The sequence below is a fragment of the Pinus tabuliformis genome, chromosome 8 (genome assembly GCF_031772625.1).
Source record: "Pinus tabuliformis cultivar Carrire ecotype Pingquan chromosome 8, CPIR1, whole genome shotgun sequence".
NCBI classification, from domain to species: domain Eukaryota; kingdom Viridiplantae; phylum Streptophyta; class Pinopsida; order Pinales; family Pinaceae; genus Pinus; species Pinus tabuliformis.
The window spans coordinates 1,717,665,303-1,717,683,849 of NC_142294.1; the positions used below are offsets into that span (position 1 = coordinate 1,717,665,303).

The window sequence follows — 18,547 nt, forward strand, 5'->3', positions numbered from 1 at the left end:
GCTAAAAGCTGGGATCAGACATGGCTCTGATACCAATGTAACGGCCAAAAGTTGTATACACAACGAAAATATTTAAAATACTTTGTAGACAAAGACATCCATTGTAGGACAGTAATTGTAAATTGTATATTGTATAAAGAATTGATGTAGGATACTACAAATGAGAATGAGGGTCATGTATATACAACCAGGGAATTACCCTTTCACGAACATGCACATCTCTAAGACATGCCTTTTCATTATTAACTAACTAACCATTAGTTAATTTACTTATTATTTATTATTATATTTATATTATTATGATTATTATTTATTATCTATTTTTATTTATTTTTACATAATTTATGTTCATAACAATTGCCAATATCCAACATCCAAATTGTACTCGGATTATTTCACTGCTCCTTAATAATAAAACTCTCTACTGCTGCATCGATTTTCCCAAGGTGGGTTTTTTCGGGGACTTTTATCCAAAAATAATTGTGTTATTTTTATGTGTGCTAGCATTTCTTCTAGCATTTTTATTTGTGTAGAGTGCAGTGTGATTTATTTAGTATTTATTGTAGCAAATAGTAAATATATTGCTAAATTAAATTAACAATTAGGAGAATAATTTCCAGTTGTTGCAATAGGATTCTAGTATTGGAATTTTCTCATGGTATTAGAGCACAGTTGATTAGACGAAGAGTTTAGAAGGGAAGAGAGAAGGAATTTCACTACTCTTTGTGGGCAACAGGCTGAAATTCCCAAGGGCAGTGTCGTCATTCTGCTAGTTGGACGAATTACTTGTGGAGGCTCGATTTTTCTGAGTGGGCCAGAAAAAATCGATCTTTCCAGATCAAGTGATTCAAGAGGCAGAGGGAGAAACTCAGTTTTTTTGTTGGGAAGATCTCTAGCTGGATGTAGTGTTTTTTGCTGCAGTCCCCTAGAGCAGAGTCAATGTCGGGTGGAAGGAAGAAGAGCACACACAGAGGGAAAATTTTCCTCAGGGAACTTCTAGTCTTAAGAAGTTCGATTTCCCCTTGCAGATCGACAGTAGTTATGAGTAGATTTTCTCACTCCAGAAGAAAGTGCGAGTAACAGAGCAACAACTGAGCAAAAGGAAAGAGGGAGTTTTCGACAGTTTGTTGAGATGGCCACAGCTGGGCTGAGAGATCAAGATACGTTGGATGGTTCTTGCAACTATGTCATCTGGAAGGTCAGGATGTCCTTCTTGTTGGATGAATATGGCTTGAAGCTCTATATAGACAATGTTGTGGCAGTTCCCCAGGATGTGGATCAACTGAAGGAATATAGGAAGAAAATGGCAAAGGTGAAGTGGTTGATCCTGGATGGAGTCTGCGACCATATAGTCTCACACACAGCTAGCAACGATACTACCAAAGAAATGTGGGATGCTCTCGTCACGCTATATTAGGGCACTTCCCGAGTAGCGAAAGATGCACTTAGAGGAGAAGCTGAGAAGCAACAGGATGCAAAATGCCGATGGCATAGACCCTTTCCTCAGCAGGATTCAGGAGGTCTGGGACTAGTTCTCAGTTGTTGGGGCAACGCCTTCACTGACAAAGCTTGTGAGACTAGCACTCAACAATGTCTCCGAGGAATGGTAGATCTTTGTCCAAAGCATATTGGGCAGAGACAAGCTGCCAGATTGAGGCAGGATGTGCGCTGACTTGCAGTAAGAGGAGTTGAGACGAGCTCTATTGAAGAGCTCCATTAGTGGCAACAACAACGGACAAAAGAAGGTGAAGAAGGAGGAGAATGTGGCTCTCGCATCCAAGGGTCCCAATCAGGGATAGGGGAAGTAGGGGAAGAAGAAGAAGGACTTGTCGAAGGTCAAATGTTTCATGTGTGCTGAGCTCGGTCACTACAGTACCAAGTGTCCTCTAAGAAAGAAGGACAAAGAGGAGAAGTAGGACCACGCTGCAACACATCCTGAGATCGATAGGCTATCCTCCAGGTTGGAGGAAGACTTCGCCATGTTCGCCAACATACCTCCAGGAGCGAGGTGGGGTGATTTGTAGTTGTAGCCCTAGATCGCTACAAATGGGCAGGGTCCTTGAGGAGTCCTCCTCATCGATCAATACCTTGCTACATGGGCCCATAGTTTTCAGTAGCAGGATAGATTAGTGACAATTGATGCAGTCAAATGCCAAAGTGACAGTTGCGGAGACTAGTAGTAGTCAGATGCCGGGGAGCACAATGCAGAGTTGGCAGAAGTGCAGAGTCAGCAGCATCGCAGATTCTTCAGTGAGTGCAGATACTAGTAGCAGTCAGAGACTCGGATGACAGAATACTGATCACGATTGATTTAGTATTTTGGATGCTTTTCAGTAACAGATGTTGCAGTTGCAACAACAACAAATGAAAGGGAGTTGCAGTGTTGGCAGTGTCAGCAACAACATAGATGCAACGTAGATTAGAGTTGCGTAGTAGTTGGTGGGTAGCATGGACAGACATCAGCAGTGTGACAGGAGATGATGCAGAGACAGGGTACTGCTATAGGGTGTGCAGTGGCACTAGAACACATTCCTCGCTAAGAGGGAGTGCTAGCCGCGAAATTTTTTGGAGAGGCTAGGATATATGAGATCTCCAAAACCTAGAAATTATTTCTTGAAATTCCGCCTAGAAATGACTTAATTAGATTAATAACCAATTTTTAAATATTTCCTAAGTCCAAACTTAGGGAATATGGTTAATTAATCAATATTAATTAAGTTAAGGCGAGAATCATCTAGAAACTCACACAAATCGATCTAGAGATGATCCTAGCCATTGATTAAGTTTTAATCTTGGTCGTTGGTGCTCCAACAGAGGATTATAAGCAAAGGTCGATGTGGTGATGGAGAAGACACTTCAACAGTTCGATTTCTTGGTAGATTGATTTCCAGAGTAGTAGCAGTCAGTTGTTAAAAAGAGAGTCAGAGATCAAAGCAGTGAGAGAGGGGCAGAGACAGTGAAGCCAAAGGAAGAATTCCTGATCTGGTGAGGGCATTTGCAAAGAGGTAGAAGAGGCATAGAGAGGCTGACGTTGGGAAGTGCAGTAGCCTCTAGAGGCAGTTTTGATTCTGCTGGGGAAAGACGAGTTTCAGTACCAGTAGCTGGACAGAGGTTTCAGAGGCCAAGAGAGACATTTTCCCAGACAACAACAGACTAGATGGCTTGAGGTGAGGCTGATTCAAATTGAGTGCAGAAGGGATTGCGCTAGGGTGATGCAGTAGCTGCGCAGAGGCAGTTTGGACGGCTCACTTGGAGCTGCAGTCAGAGCCCAAACTTGCTTGTGGGGTGAGGAAAATTCCTCACGAGATTTTGGCTAGTATTTTCTTTGCAGGATTGCTAGTATTCAACATCCAGATTTCACTCAAATTATTTCGCTGTTGCTTAATAATAAAACCCTCAGTTACTGCATTAGGTTCTTTTGTCCAAAATAAATTGTGTTATTTTATGTGTGTGATAGCATTTCTTCCAACAATTTTATTTGTGTAGATTGCAGTGTGATTTATTCAGTATTTGCTGTAGCAAACAATAAATAAATTGTTAAATTAAATTAACAATTAGGAGAATAATTTCCAGTTGTTGCAATAGGATTCCGGTATTGGAATTTTTCACACAGTGGAGTCATCAATTGGGGTTGGACATCCTCTTTTTGGTGTTGGAGAAGCATCATATAATCACAAGGGATGGTTGTTATACTTGGGAGCTACCATCTAACCTAAGTTACCAGGATTCGGATACGGATACGTATACAGATACGGATCCGGATCCGCTAGTTTTTTGAAAATCTAAGATCCGGATACGGCAAGGATACGTCACGTACAATATTAAGTTACCAGGATTCGGATACGTATACAGATACGGATCCGGATCCGCTAGTTTTTTGAAAATCTAAGATCCGGATACGGCAAGGATACGTCACGTACAATATATATATATATATATATATATATATATATATATATATATATATATATAAAACTTTTAAAAAACACCTTAAAGCTAAAAAATCAAATACTCCATGAAACCATCAAACATTTTTAGAACATTGAATGATAAAATATTAAAATCATAAATATGAAGATTAAAACATTGAAATGGTGCATCGTCCCTCATACAAAGTAACAAAAAGGTCCAAGGATCATGATTCATAATATCATGAATGATAATAGTAAATACATTTACATATCCTCAAATGGATCTATATCTTCTGCATATTGCAACTCTACATCATGAATAGATGATGGGGGTCCTGGAATGTAGGAAGTTGCATCAGGGAACAATATCCTCAAGTAGGTTGAGGTGAGTCATGGCATTTAGTGTCAGGTTCAAGTCAGAGATCTCAGGCTCCACATCCCACATCCTGCTCGGACCCTTTTTATACTCTGGTTCAACATGTGATAGAAGACGGAGGTTGGAATGAACATAAACAAGGTCCTCAGCGTTTGCCGCTCCCAACCTGTTTCGATTCACTGAATGGATGAAGCCATATGTACTCCAATTCCTCTCAGTTGATGAGGAACTAGCAACCTGTGATAACAACCTAGTGGCTAGAGTAGACAGATGAATGCTATCCCCACCATGGAAGCCCCACCAAGCAATAGGATCAAGATGTCCTCGATCATCCATAGCTACTGGATCTGAAAAGCTACCAGTAGACTGTACAAACCCTCCAAATTCTTGGCGAACTTCCATTGCAACTCCCATATCTCTATAAATTTTCTTCAAGGCTGTCTTGTATCCTTGTACCACTTCAGAATCTTTGTTTGGTGCTGCTCTACCAGGTAAAGAGAAAATTTTAGAATGATAGTATTTAGGGTGCAATGCATATGCCAGAAGGTGTAATGGCGTGGTCATTTTGTTCCACCTTTCTGTAACTATGTCCTTCACTAAATAATAGAATGTTTCATGAGGGTCATTTTCACTTGCCCTGATAATTTCCCTTATCCTCTCCAACATACTATCAATGTTTTCATAAACTTCCCCCAAGCAAGGTGTATCTGTATCAAATGCCTTGATCAAGGTCAAGATTGGTTCAGTGAACCGTAGAAGATATTGAACCTTGTCCCACCATGCATCATCAAGAATGATGGACTTGATTTTTTGCCCTCTATCAGAAGTGGAAGTCCTCCATGATTCTCAAAGAGGGTCAATGACCATTGCTTGTAGTGCTTGTCTCACCTCCACAAGTCTCTTTATGACAAGAGTGTGGGAGGCAAAACGAGTTTCAGCAACCTATAAGTTTCAAAAGGCCAAATCTCAAATGAGAAACCATATATAAATTTGTAATTAAAAATAAGAATTTCATTATTTCTAATACAAATAGTATTGATCAAAAAAATTACCTTCAGTAGCTCCAACTTTGCAAAACCCCGATAAATGGCTTGGGACATTGAATGATTTGTTATGAACATTTGGATTTCTTTTGATGCTACATATATTTCATTAATCCATTCAATCTCACCAATCTTGGCAAGCATAAGGTTCAATGAATGGACTGCACATGGAGTCCAAAAGATGTGATCATATCGACCCTCCACAATCAAACCTGCAGCTTTACAAACCTGCAGCTTTACAAACCTGTGCGTTGTCCGTAATGACTTGGACAACATTATGTGGCCCCACACTTTCTATTGCATCAATAAGAATTGTGGATATGAAAGATGCATCTTTCTCTATTCCACTGCAATCAACAACCTTCAAAAACATTGCCCCTTGGGGGCATACTGCAACAACATTAATTAATGGGCGGTTTCTTTGGTCTCTCCATCCATCAAAAATGATGTACACCCCTGTTTCTGCCCATGTATCCCGGATTGCCTGTAGCTGTCTATCCACGGATTGCCTTTCTGATGCCAACAAGGTAGTGCGGACCTTTTCATATCCAGGGCTTTTGTACCCTTTTGGCGCTTCATTAACTGCCTTAATCATTTGTTGCCAGTAAGGGAACGCACCAAATTGAATGCTAGCCCATTTGCATAGATGCAACAAGCTACATGTTCATCAGCGATGTCTCTACCTTGATTATTGAAACACGCTTCAAGAGGGCCTAGAGTGGCCCTTTTATTAGATGTAGCAGCAGGCCTAGATGGCAATGGAGGCCTAGTTGTAGAACTTTTCACAGGGTGTTTTCCCTTAGCAAGTTTCCTATCAGCAGCTTCTTGCAAAGATGCATAGAATTTCATTTTTCCAGGACTCAAACCTTGGCCAGGTTTGCCATTTGCATCTTTTGGCCCAGTGCATACTTGCACCCCTGTGTTAGTTTGACCGGTGAGATGGGCCTTCACTCTAGTATATGAGCCATTTTTTATATCTTGGCATTCATTGCACTTCCATTTAAATGAACCACCTCCGGGATTTTTTCCAATAATCTCCACATACTGCCATAGAAGAGATTTTGGATCTGTTTTGATGATTTCCCCTTCACTATGCTCATGTTGTGAATCTTGTGATGGTTCCATTATGATAATAGTATAGACTCTATTGGTTACTTGCAACTGCATTTAAAAGTCAAGTTATAATATATTAATATTATACATAAACAACTAAAAATTAAATTGTAAATACATTAAAAAAAATTAAATTTAAATTTTAAATACATTTTAAAAATTTAAATAACATATATTAAATATTAATATAACTATTAACTGTTATTATCATTTATTATGTTATATAAGTTATAACATATGTATATATATAAATATTAAATAATATATATAACTGTTATATTAATATATATTATAACTGTTATTAAACATTAAAGTTTTAAACATTAAACAGTAAATAACATATATTAAATATAACATACATATATAAATATTAAATAATAAATATACGAATATAACATATATAACTGTTATTAAACATTAATATAATAATATATTAATATATTAATATTACATTACATATATTAAACCGTAAACGTGCACTAAGCTACACTATATAACTGATAACAATAATCTATTAAAAATTTAATTACCTGGTTAACGCTGAAACCCTCGGCGCTTTTAAAATTTTTGCGGGCGTGAATAGTGCTGCCCGACTGTGTTAACAATGCGTGCTGCGTGCAGGGGAACCGGCGGCCTGACTAGGCGCTTTTAAAATTTTTGCGAGCGTGAATAGTGCTGCCCGACTGTGTTAACAATGCGTGTTGCGTGCAGGGGAACCGGCGGCCTGACTAGAGTGAATGGTGCTGCGTGCAGTGGGGCCGGCGGTAAGCCCGCAACGTAAAATTCCTGTGCAGGAGGGGCCGGCGGTGAGCCCGGAACGAATCAGCGTGTGCAGGAGGGGTCGACTGTTGGAATGGCGACAAAAGAAAAGGGTCAAAGCAGACAAAGCAACGCAGAGTCCGACAAAAGTAATGTTATAATATATCCGGGACCACAAAATATCTAAACCTAAAACCTAAAAAATATCTGCTTTTTAACTTTTTCGGCCACCTATCACCGCTTCCGGCAGCCACCGGCGGGATCCGTATCCTGTAAAGGCTAGCCGTTTCCAAAATCCGCGTCTTTAAAAAATACGTATTTTAAGCGTATTTGGGAGTATCCGTATCCGGATCCGGTTCAGATCCGTGGATCCGGCAATACTCCACTTGCCTGTGCCGGATCCGGTAACGTAGCATCTAACAGATGATAACATATGTCATAATCAAGTGAGATCAACATCATAGGTGCAAGAACTGTAAAAGTTTTAGAGTAGGCCATACTCAATGCAAAATTCACCAAAGTATTTCACACAAGCACCATCTTCAAATGTCTTTCTAGCTTATGATTTGTAAACAAGTTACCATGCTTAAGTATGTGAGGGTTATCACAAGGCCCTATTAGGTGCTACCAACCCTATGGGGGGGAATAGTTGCTAGGCCGACCCATCAATCAGCTGGTGCAAGTGATCAATGACTTGGTATGGGGTTTACTTCATTTAGGATGCTAGAGTCTTGTACTAGCTATGAAATTCCAACGTCTTTGAGTGTTATGATGTGAAGGGGGGCAATTTTGGGGCTTGAGTTGCCCCTTACCTTGGCTTAATTTCACCACTGCTCTTGGGGACCTTTTTCTTCATTGATTTTTCTGTTAGAATCTTAGATACATAGCTTGGGTTACAAGCTGTCATTGATTCATCATTGGCCCCTTAAAGATGAAGCGTTTCATTGCTCATCAGGATTGGGATAATCAAAGTTCCTTTTATTTAGATAGCTTATTCATTAGCCATAAGTGGGTGAGGGATAATGGGGAGATAGAGCTCAGGCTAGGATTTTGTCCACATGCTTTCATTTATCCTTGCCATTCTTTTGCATTTTAACATTATGGTACATGCTTTTTCTTTTCTTTCTTTTGCATCAACCTCTTAGGACAAAGTTTCCAAGCTCCTTAGCAAAGATGAGGAAAACAAGGAACTGATACTGGTGACAGATACCAATCAACTTGAAGATGGGATGTCGATACAAGGGAGAGATAGAAAATGTTAAGTATGAATTATCATGGACACAACATCAATTGGAGCCTCCTATTTGTGCCCTTCCTAGACTGCAAAAAAGGCCTCAAAGGAGGTCACACTTGGCTAGGGTCAAAAGATAACCACCAAGGTGAAGCATGGGAACAAGAGGACAACCAAAAGCGGTTTATCATCCAATTCAACCTGTGATCCATACCAGAATGCCCTTAAACATTAAATGGAAGCACAATGTGCCTTATAATAGATAACCCACATTCATCACATGAGCATTCTAGATGAAATAAAACACTGACCGGAGCATGGATGAGAGGCATCTGAGGCTAGCTATCTGTGGATCATCATATGACTACTGGGTGGCAACCTGAGACAATAGGAGAAAATGTTTCTCCTAAGGGTACCTGTATGGGTGAGTAAGAATGCCTGTAGTTATACTTCAAAGTGAAAATGTCTAATTTTCCCTTATAATATTTGAATATTTCTGATTACCAATCCCCTGCTTGCTGTTCCCAAAAAGTCGAGCAAAGCTTCTAGTTGATCTGCACACATGTACCTGCGTTTCCAACATACCTGCATTTTACAAACTTGTGCAACAAGGTTAGGCATCGATAAAATTATCTTATCTTTGTTGTCTAGAGCTTTTGTCTCAATGATTATGACCTCTCTAGTTCTTTTTTCATTTGTGAGTTGAACTAACAAGCGTGGTCATTGTAGTCATTCAAAATGAACACCAGTGGATTCCTTGCAGTTGATTGACTCATGTCTTCTGAATCACAGACAGCTTTGTCTCAACTAGAATGTTGGTTGACTGTATTGTCTATTCTAATCTATTTTCCTAACCCAGTGCAGGGAGTGATTCCCGAAATCAATATTATGGTGCTTCTATGATGTCCAACTCATTACATCTTATGACAGATTGTAGATAGAATGTCTGGTGTGTTGATTTTTCAGGGAGAAATCTGATCTTCTAATCTGATAATTACTTTCTAATGATTTCTTAATAAAGTTGCTTATATCACATATATCATTAAGCAACTATACTTAGAAAATCTCAATAGTAATGCAATAATGACAGTAGGATCAAAAAGAGACAGCTAAGCAGAAAGAGACACAATTTTTTACCCTGGGAAAATCCTAACTAGGGAAGAACCTGACAATCTTTTCTTAGGAGAAAATATTCAATTCAACAAAGGTACAATCTGATTTTTTTCAGTCAAATTGGTCAAACTGACCACAGAATCCACACAGGTCAAACCTAGTCAAACAGAGTAATTTGGCCTTCTGCCTCAGCTAGTTAGCTCTGGTCAAACATGCCGAAATACGGCCTCCTGCAACTGCCTCAGGAATTTGGTCAATTGTGGTCAAACTGATAAAAAACACGCCTAGGAAATCTCGATCAAACAGTCAACTGCTTCTGCCACACATGTGAGGTAAAATGCTGGTCAACGCTGGTGCAATACTAGACAAATTTGGCTGCCACATAAAATCATCTTCCTCAGGAAACTTGGCCTCTTCTTCAGTCCTCTTCGCATGTGTGAGATAGATAGAAATGTTTTGTTGTGATTGAGTGATGAAATGAGGAGGGCTAATGCCTTTTAAGTTTTTATAGTGAATTTGGGTGCCCCAAGTGGTGTGTCGTTGTGCTGGGCCGACCTGTCTCTTGGAGGCAATTTTAATTTCAAAAAAATCAAATTTAAATTTCTTTTTAATTTCCTATAATGGCCAACTTGACTGGTTGGGGAATACCGACCACAGCTACCCAAAAAACATGGTGGTAGTTGAAACTTCAAATTTGAAAATCCCCATTGCATTAATATATTTATGTTGTTTCTCATTGTTTTGTGTCTTTTCTAATTTAAGTAATTTCATTTAATTAGAGCTCTGTTCTTTTGACACTATTGTGTACACTGGAAGAAAAAAGGGAGATCCAGAAAGCTCTTCATAAGTTTTACAATGGTTTTTTTTGTTTGTTTCAATTGTGTTATAACAGCGGTGGATGTTTCTGGTGAGGTTGTCTCAGTGGGACCTGGGGTCAATGATTTTACTACAGGTGACAAAGTTGTGAGCATGCTTAGCTCAAGTGTAAGTGGTCATAATTATCTTATTACGTACAAGATATACCTTAATGCTTACGGATGCATCCCCTAGTTTTCTTTATTATTATTTCTGTGTCTAAGAAAGACTTTTATAAATAGATCCATATATCAATTAAGATTGAAATAATTTTGAAATGCGTTATACTTGAAAGTTGAATAGGCTATCAAATGTAACTAGCAAACCTTTTCATTGCATATAGTAATGCCTCTGTTCAGGTGCACCTTTCTCAGATGTCCCCAGTTTCTTACGTAGTTTTCATTTCATAATCTCGAAAATGTTTGTTCTTTTTCATTTGCCATGCCTTCCTATAGTGTTTTTTTGTCTAGGCTGCCGTATATGTCACTCCTGATCCTTCCAAATAACTATATTTTTTTGTTCAGTAAATTAATTTCACTGTGGTGTTCAACTTGTTACTAATATCATCATTCACAATCATCTCTCAGCTGATTTGTCTAGTTTTTGAAGTACTGCTTTGGCTTACCAAGTGCATCTTGATAGAATGTGCAGTTTATCTTTGCTATAAATGCATAGTTTCTTTCTTGCTAGTATGTGCTAATTACATCTGATCCTTTCACTTGTAAAGAGCAGATGGTTACTGTTTTGGAAACAGGGTATGGTATTGCAAATGCCACTTTCAAAATTTTAAGAAACGGGGAAACTTTTTAATTATTTTATTTATAAATAAATTTGAAATATTGATAATTTAAAAGCATTCTGCTGTCTTTTCATGAACCACATATCCACAATTTTTTCTTTTTAATTGTTGAATTTTGTTGTATTTTGTGTGGCTTGTTGGAGAATGTAACTAAATTCGGTCTTCATAATAACATTTGTAATCATGATTTTGTATAAGAAAAATAATTTTTATTTGTTGACACATGGGTTTCATGCTCAAGTCTAAGTCAAAGCATGTTCTTCATGCTTCTAAGGTTTGTTGAGTCAAAGAAGAACATTTGTCATGTATTATAGTTTCATTTGGACTCTTTGTAACAAAAGAAAATTATTATTTTTGAGTCTAGAAAGTCATTTTGTCCTCCAAGACCAAGTCAGCCCTGCCAAGGATAAGTCGGCCTAGGAGAGGCCTATTCGACCTCTAGAGAAGCGTATATATAGAAAGGGACTTTTCGACTCACTTCAAGATACTTCACAAGTTCGATCTGAAACAAGAAAGGGAAGCAAGAAGAGCGAAGGTTAAAGAAGACAAGAGAAAGTCAAACGAAAGAAGAAAAATCTGATTTTTATGCTTGGATTCTCTCACATGTGTGAGATTAGGGTTTCTGGATAACTGCAGGAGGCTGAGAATTGCAGGTTTGAGTTGCAGATCTGCAATAGAGAGTTGAACTCTGATTTGACCAGAAATTTTGAAGTTTGACTTTCATTGACCTTGTTGACTTGAGCTTGTTTGAGGAAGGAATTGTTGTAGGGCTGACTTGGTGCTTGGAAGGAATCTTGACTTTGGTCTTTGGGTCTTGGAGGTCTCACTTTGATTTGATTCTATAAGAAGATAAGTATTCTTTCTTGGTTTTCCCCTAGCTTGGAGCCTATATCTTGTGTTCTTTGTGTTCTTGTGATCTTCATGTTTGATAATTGCTTGATGAAGAAGAAATAATAAAAGTAATAAAATGCCAACTAATACCACAAGTAATTATCAAATAAGGAAGTCAAATCTAATTTACAAATGCATTGATTTTCCAACATGGTATCACAGCTAAGGTTGGTAGAAGGAGGCCTGAAGATCACAGGTTGTTGGCAGTATGTAAGGGAAAGAAAGTCTACTAAAAGAAGGATCCAAAGTCTGATATAAATCTGACTATAAGTTTCCTTTGAAATCATATAGAAGTCTTTGTTCTCAAGTCTGATGGACAAGTTGCTTTGGATAATTGCTATATGAATCCTCTTTTGATGAATTGTTGCCACTGTATATGAGTTCCAGAAAAGGTATGATAATTGACACAAAATACCTTTTTGTTGAAGACCCGAGATCCAAGCATGTGATCCAAGATGGTGAAAATTAATATAAGTAACAGTGGTATAACTAATCCAAGCCTCTTGACACATATGCAAGTTTTAGTGCAAGGCACTGTAAAGCGAGTTTAAAGGATCTTGATACAAAATTCTGAGGCACCTATCCAAGATCTGTAGTACTGTGATGACTCCTAATATGGTATATTAACAAACAGTGATGGATTGCACCTCTTCTAAGAACTGACAGCAGTATGATATCCGAGCTGCTACAGTGTATATATATGATGTGAGTATAGTATGTCAAACAAGTCACAACAGTGATATAATGGCATGCAATATTGATTGCTATGGTGCAAATTGCAACAAGTTGCTACAGATGATACTAGTTCATTTTTGAGCTACTAGACCAAGATCAAATTATTCTCTCTGCCTTGCAAATTTGAGAACCCATCTACAAAGAAAATCTCTTGGAAAAATGCAAGTGACTAAATTCTGTCCTAGGTATAACATTGACACAAATTACAACAAAAATGAGAAATCTTGATATGACAATTGGACAGTGATATGGGAACAATAAATATGATTGGACTTGAAGAAGAACCGGATCTTCAAGGTAAAGTGGTAGAGGTATGTATAATCTTTATGTATATTTCATGGTATACGTCAAGGTTATGAGGATGATCATGAAAAGGGACAGTAGCATGAAAGAATTTGATAATATGCTAGGCCTTGCAATCTAATAATTTTGTTAGGGTTTTGCAGAATGATAGTAATGCATGATAATTTTGATGTTTCTAGGGTTTGTGTAAAATCTATATGACAAATTTTGAAGACCTTAAAATTCAAATTTTTGCAACTAACCTTCTTGTGTGTGGTTGTAGAACTTTACAATTTGTAAGTGACATGTCTGAGTATCTAGGGTTTGTAAACCCTAGCAAAGTATTGAATAAAAGGATAAACCCTAGAAACAGAAACCCTAACTGACTGTTTCCACTGTGAAAAGAAGAGAGACCTAGTTCACTAGCATGGCAGATACTACATCATGCTGATATGAAGACCAAATTTGAATGGTCCAAGTATTTGGTTGAATGTGAAGATTAGATCCTAGATCTTGAAATGAAATGCATTAAGGTTTTTTAGCACACTTATAGAAGTTTTGCAAGATAGACCTTGATGACTAAAAGGAATCTAGGGTTTGTAAGATTTTCATAGCTTTTGATATCTGGGGCTTGTAAACCCTAGATGAGACTTGGTCTAGAAAACCTAGAAAAGGAAACCTTATCTAATTCCTAGCTCTTGGGAAATGGTATCTAGGGTTTGAAGGCTGATTGTTAATTGATATCTCAAAACCCTAGTATAAAAGTATTACGCGAGATAGACTCTGGGGTATGTATTAAACCCTAGTAACAACTAGATTAAGATAAATCCTAGGTCTTGAATACAACCCTAGGATTGGATGTCTTCACTAAAGCAAAATCCCTAATAAGGGATGGATCAAGGAATGTTTAGGGATCATATTTTGAACCCTAGAATTCATAGAAATTCTATATTAACTAGATTGACATCACGCTTTTGTATGTTTTGTTTGGTTGCACTTGTTAATGAGAATTACAGGCACAAAATGAAGGTTGCGAAAATTATGAAAGCATGATGGAAAGAGGGAGCAAGTAGCACAATTTAACATGTCACTCTAACTAGAGGATATAATTTGGCAAATCTAATATTAATGATCTACTTGGGCTTTGACTTGGCTCCTTGAAAGGACATATTGCCAAAACATGTGAAAACGCTGAAATCAAAGTATGCATGATGATACTAATCAACATCCGATGTGATCTCTTGAAGGAAGTAAGAAATGACAACTTCAAGTAAGAAGGTTAGTCATGACAAAAAAGAATTTGATGGATACGATATTGAACTTGGTTCATTGGCTCATTCCATAAACATGTTGATTGATGATTGATATCATGGAGAAAGATTCTGGTACAATATGAAGAAAGACCATGCGAAAGGATGTTGATTTCAAAGGAAACAAGTAAGCAAAATTTGTTATCTTAATGAGAGGCCATCATGATGAGGTAACTGTGATATTGATGATTTGGTATTGGTTATCTGGTTGGGATATGGTTTTGCTACTTGGCAAAATGTTGCAAAAATGTATAATGGCAGCTAAGGTAAATGTATCTACAACTGTTTATTTTAAATTCAATTCAAAGGGCAGTTGGATTGAGATTTGGGAATATGTAAAAGACAATATGGCAAAGATGTTTGCATCATCTTGGCAGAAGAAGGTAGTGGTACAAAATATACCCTGATAGTCTTGTTCATTTTCCAAGATGATTGAAGGAAGTTATGACGAGCTTGACATTAATTAGCTCAATATAATTCCTTTTGTTGAATGAAGGAAAGTGATATGAAAGGTTGGTGGCCTAAACCCTGTCGTAGATTGAAGAAAGAGTTTGGACTTCAGTACATCTAGAAAGGTTGAAGCTAAATTATGCAAGATAAGAGACCATGAAACTACAAGAAGAACTAGTGGTTGATGCATTATTACAATTTGAGACAAGTTGAGAGCTTGTGGTCATGTCTCCCTAGTTGATAAGGAGTGAGGAATCTCTCAGTCGTCTGATCAACAGATTGGTGACTTGGCTCCGCTCGTTAATTCAGCCCGCCCAGGTGATAACGCAGTCCTCCCCCTTTCTCATTTCAACTCGTTTCGTTTTGATTCTCATTATAATTTTAATTATAATTATAAATATAATAAGGGAAGTGATTATAATTATAAGGATTCGAATTGTAATAAAAACATCAACGCATATAACAATGACTTTAAGTTTGATGATCATGATATTAACGATTATAAACATGATAATGGGAATGACTATAATTATAAAGATATGAATTTTAATAAAAACATCAACCGATTTGATAATGACTTTAAGCACGATAATAATTATAATAAGGATATTTATAAATTGTATAATAATAATATTAATATGATGTATAGGAATAATATGAATATTTGTAAGATTAATAATTATAATATTAATAATAATAAGATTAGTAATAAGAATTTATTTAAGCATAGTATTAAGCATAAGAATAATAACAATATTTTGGATAAAGAAATTTTGGATAATATTAATGTAAATTTATGTGACATTAATAATAATACTTTATTCCCTAAGGGCAAAGATTCTTTTAATAATAACATTGATGTTGATATTAATATTAATAACCATAACAATGAGAATTTGATTTTGAATCAGGTTTATTCTCCCCCTTCTTCCCTGAATAAGAGAGTGGTTAACCTCTCTAGCTTTTCTTTTTCCCCTTCTGTTTTTAGTCTTTTAGGCAAAGGTTTAAACTTTGCCCTTGCCCCTAGAAGAATCCCGGTGGATGACATTATTTGCGATGTGGAATACGGGATTAGGGATCTTCCGGACAATATCAAGGACACTATTAGGCAGGATTGTGCTGTCGTCCTTAGGAAGGCTAAGCCCCCTCGGAAGAACCTCAGCAAGGAGGAATTCTCTGCCCTTAAATCATTAAATCAGAACCAAGACATTGTCGTTCTGAAGGCTGACAAAGGAGGGGCTACGGTCATCCTTAACAAGGATGATTACCGTAAGAAGATGTTAGATCATCTTCACAATAGTGGCAGTTATAAAAAACTGCCCAAGAACCCTCTTAAGAAAGTTTCTAGGACTGTGGCTCTTGCCATCAAGTCTAGTAGTTCTGTGGGCTCTCTAGGCCACAAACTCATTGAGAGCAGTCCCCTTACTCCTAGGATCTATGGGTTACCTAAGATTCACAAAGAAGGGGTCCCTCTGAGGCCTATCGTCAATACCATTGGTGGTCCGACCTACCTTCTAGCTAAGTTCCTCGCCCTGAAACTTAAGCCCCTGGTTGGCCGCACTGAGTCCTTCGTGAAAGACTCTGCATCCTTCATTAAGGAGCTTAAAGATATTAAACTTGACCCTGATGACATCCTTGTCAGCTTTGATGTGGTCTCCCTTTATACCTGCATCCCTATAAAGGAGGCCCTGGAAGTGATCTATCGCCTAACGGATCCCGATACCGCGCATCTGGTTGAGATCTGTCTCACTTCCACTTTCTTCTGTTTCGAGGGTGAGTTCTTTGAACAGACTTGTGGTGTTGCCATGGGTTCCCCCCTTTCCCCTATTGTCGCCAATCTCTTTATGGAAGATTTTGAAGCCAAAGCTCTAGCCTCGGCTCGTCTCCTTCCTAAGCTTTGGAGAAGATATGTAGATGACACTAATGTCATCTGGTCCCATGGCCAAGAGGAGCTGGATCGCTTCTTCAATCACCTCAACTGTCAGTCCTCTTCCATTAAGTTCACCATGGAAAAAGAGGTTAATGGTTGCCTCCCTTTCCTGGATATTCTTATTTCTAAGAATATGGATGGCTCTCTTTCCCACTCAGTATTCCGAAAGAAAACGCATACTGAGCAGTATCTTCATGCCGATTCCCATCATTTCCCTGCTCAAAAGATGGGTGTTCTTAACACCCTTGCTACTCGTGCCCTGAGGATCTCCGATAATAAGAGCTTTGATAAGGAGCGATCCCATCTCCTTAATGTCTTTGTGGAGAATGGCTACAGTAGGCACCTAGGTCAGAGGGCTTTCCTTAAAGCCTCTAAAAATGCGTTAATTAATAAAGAACCGAAGGAGCGCCGACTAGGGGTCCATCTTCCCTATGTACAAGGAACCACAGACAAAATTGCTCGGATCCTTAAGAGGTATGACATCCCCTCTACCTTTAGGCCCCTCAACACCATTCGTAAATCCCTCCGATCGGTGAAAGATCCTGTTGACCCTATGGACATGAAGGGTGTCTACTTGATCCCTTGTTCTTGTGGAACCCCCTATATCGGGGAAACAGGACGCTCCATCCATCAGAGGATAAGCGAACATGCAGCTGACCTAAGACATGGGAGAACCAAGTCTTCAGCATTAGCAGAGCATGTGGAAAAGACCAAGCATCATGTTTGTATTGAGGAGGCCAAGGTTGTTGCTAAGGTTGCTCATTTCCATCATCGTAAATTCAGGGAAGCTATTGAGATTGAAAGAAGGCCTAATAATCTCAATAGAGATGACGGCTGGAAAATCAGTAGCTGTTGGATCCCTGCCCTGTCGTCTTAGTCTTTCTCCTTCCCCCCCCTTTTAGCTTTGTGCTCGCTTTCTGTGTTCCCCCTGAAGCCTTCCTTCCTCCTAGGGTTGATCCGTTTTGCTCTGTCCCTCCCCCTTTTTATTTTTTGTCGTTCTCTCTGTTTTATTTTTATTTCTTATTCATATACCTTATTTATATATACTTATTATTATTATTATTATTATTATTTATTTATTTATTTATTTTTAATTAATTAGTTTATTTATTTTATTTTTATTTTACTTTATTTTTTAATTTATTTTATTTTTTATTTATTTATTTTATTTTTATTAATTAATTAATTAATTAGTTTATTTATTTTATTTTTATTTTATTTTATTTTTTAATTTATTTTATTTATATATATATATATATATATATATATATATATATTTTTAGTATAATGATCTATTTATTATTTTTATTCCTTTTACAACTATCTTTTACCTTAGCTCTGTTCTCTTTTATATATTTTGATTTTTATTATTTTATTATTATTATTATTTTTATTTATTTATTTTTATGTATTTTTATTTTTATTTTTATTTTATTTTTAAACTAACCTTGACTAACCTCCTTCTGAGTTTTTCCTAAGTTTTAGTTTTATTTATGTATTTATTTATTTATTTTTAATTTTTAAACTAACTTGTACCTTTATTAGCTTTATTTTATTGTTTTTATTTTTAGTTTTATGCATTTGTTTTTCCTCTTTTATTTTGATTTATTATTAATCTGTCTTTTTTTACTAACTTTTACCCTTACTAGCTTGGTCCATTTATATTTCTATTATTTTTTTTTTCCTTTTTATTTTATTTTCACTAACTATTATTCTATACCCTATGTATATTGTATTATAATATTTCTT

The 18,547-nt window shown here is 37.2% G+C and overlaps 1 protein-coding gene across 1 annotated transcript in view; it reads left to right on the forward strand.

The window, feature by feature from the left end:
* The window catches only part of LOC149242917 (chloroplast envelope quinone oxidoreductase homolog), a 167,309-nt gene that overhangs the window by 74,173 nt on the left and 74,589 nt on the right, over positions 1–18,547 (forward strand). The window contains exon 3 of the mRNA XM_089374385.1: positions 10,439–10,530. Coding sequence (XP_089230511.1) covers positions 10,439–10,530 — 92 coding nt within the window. The remainder of the gene's footprint in view (positions 1–10,438; positions 10,531–18,547) is intronic.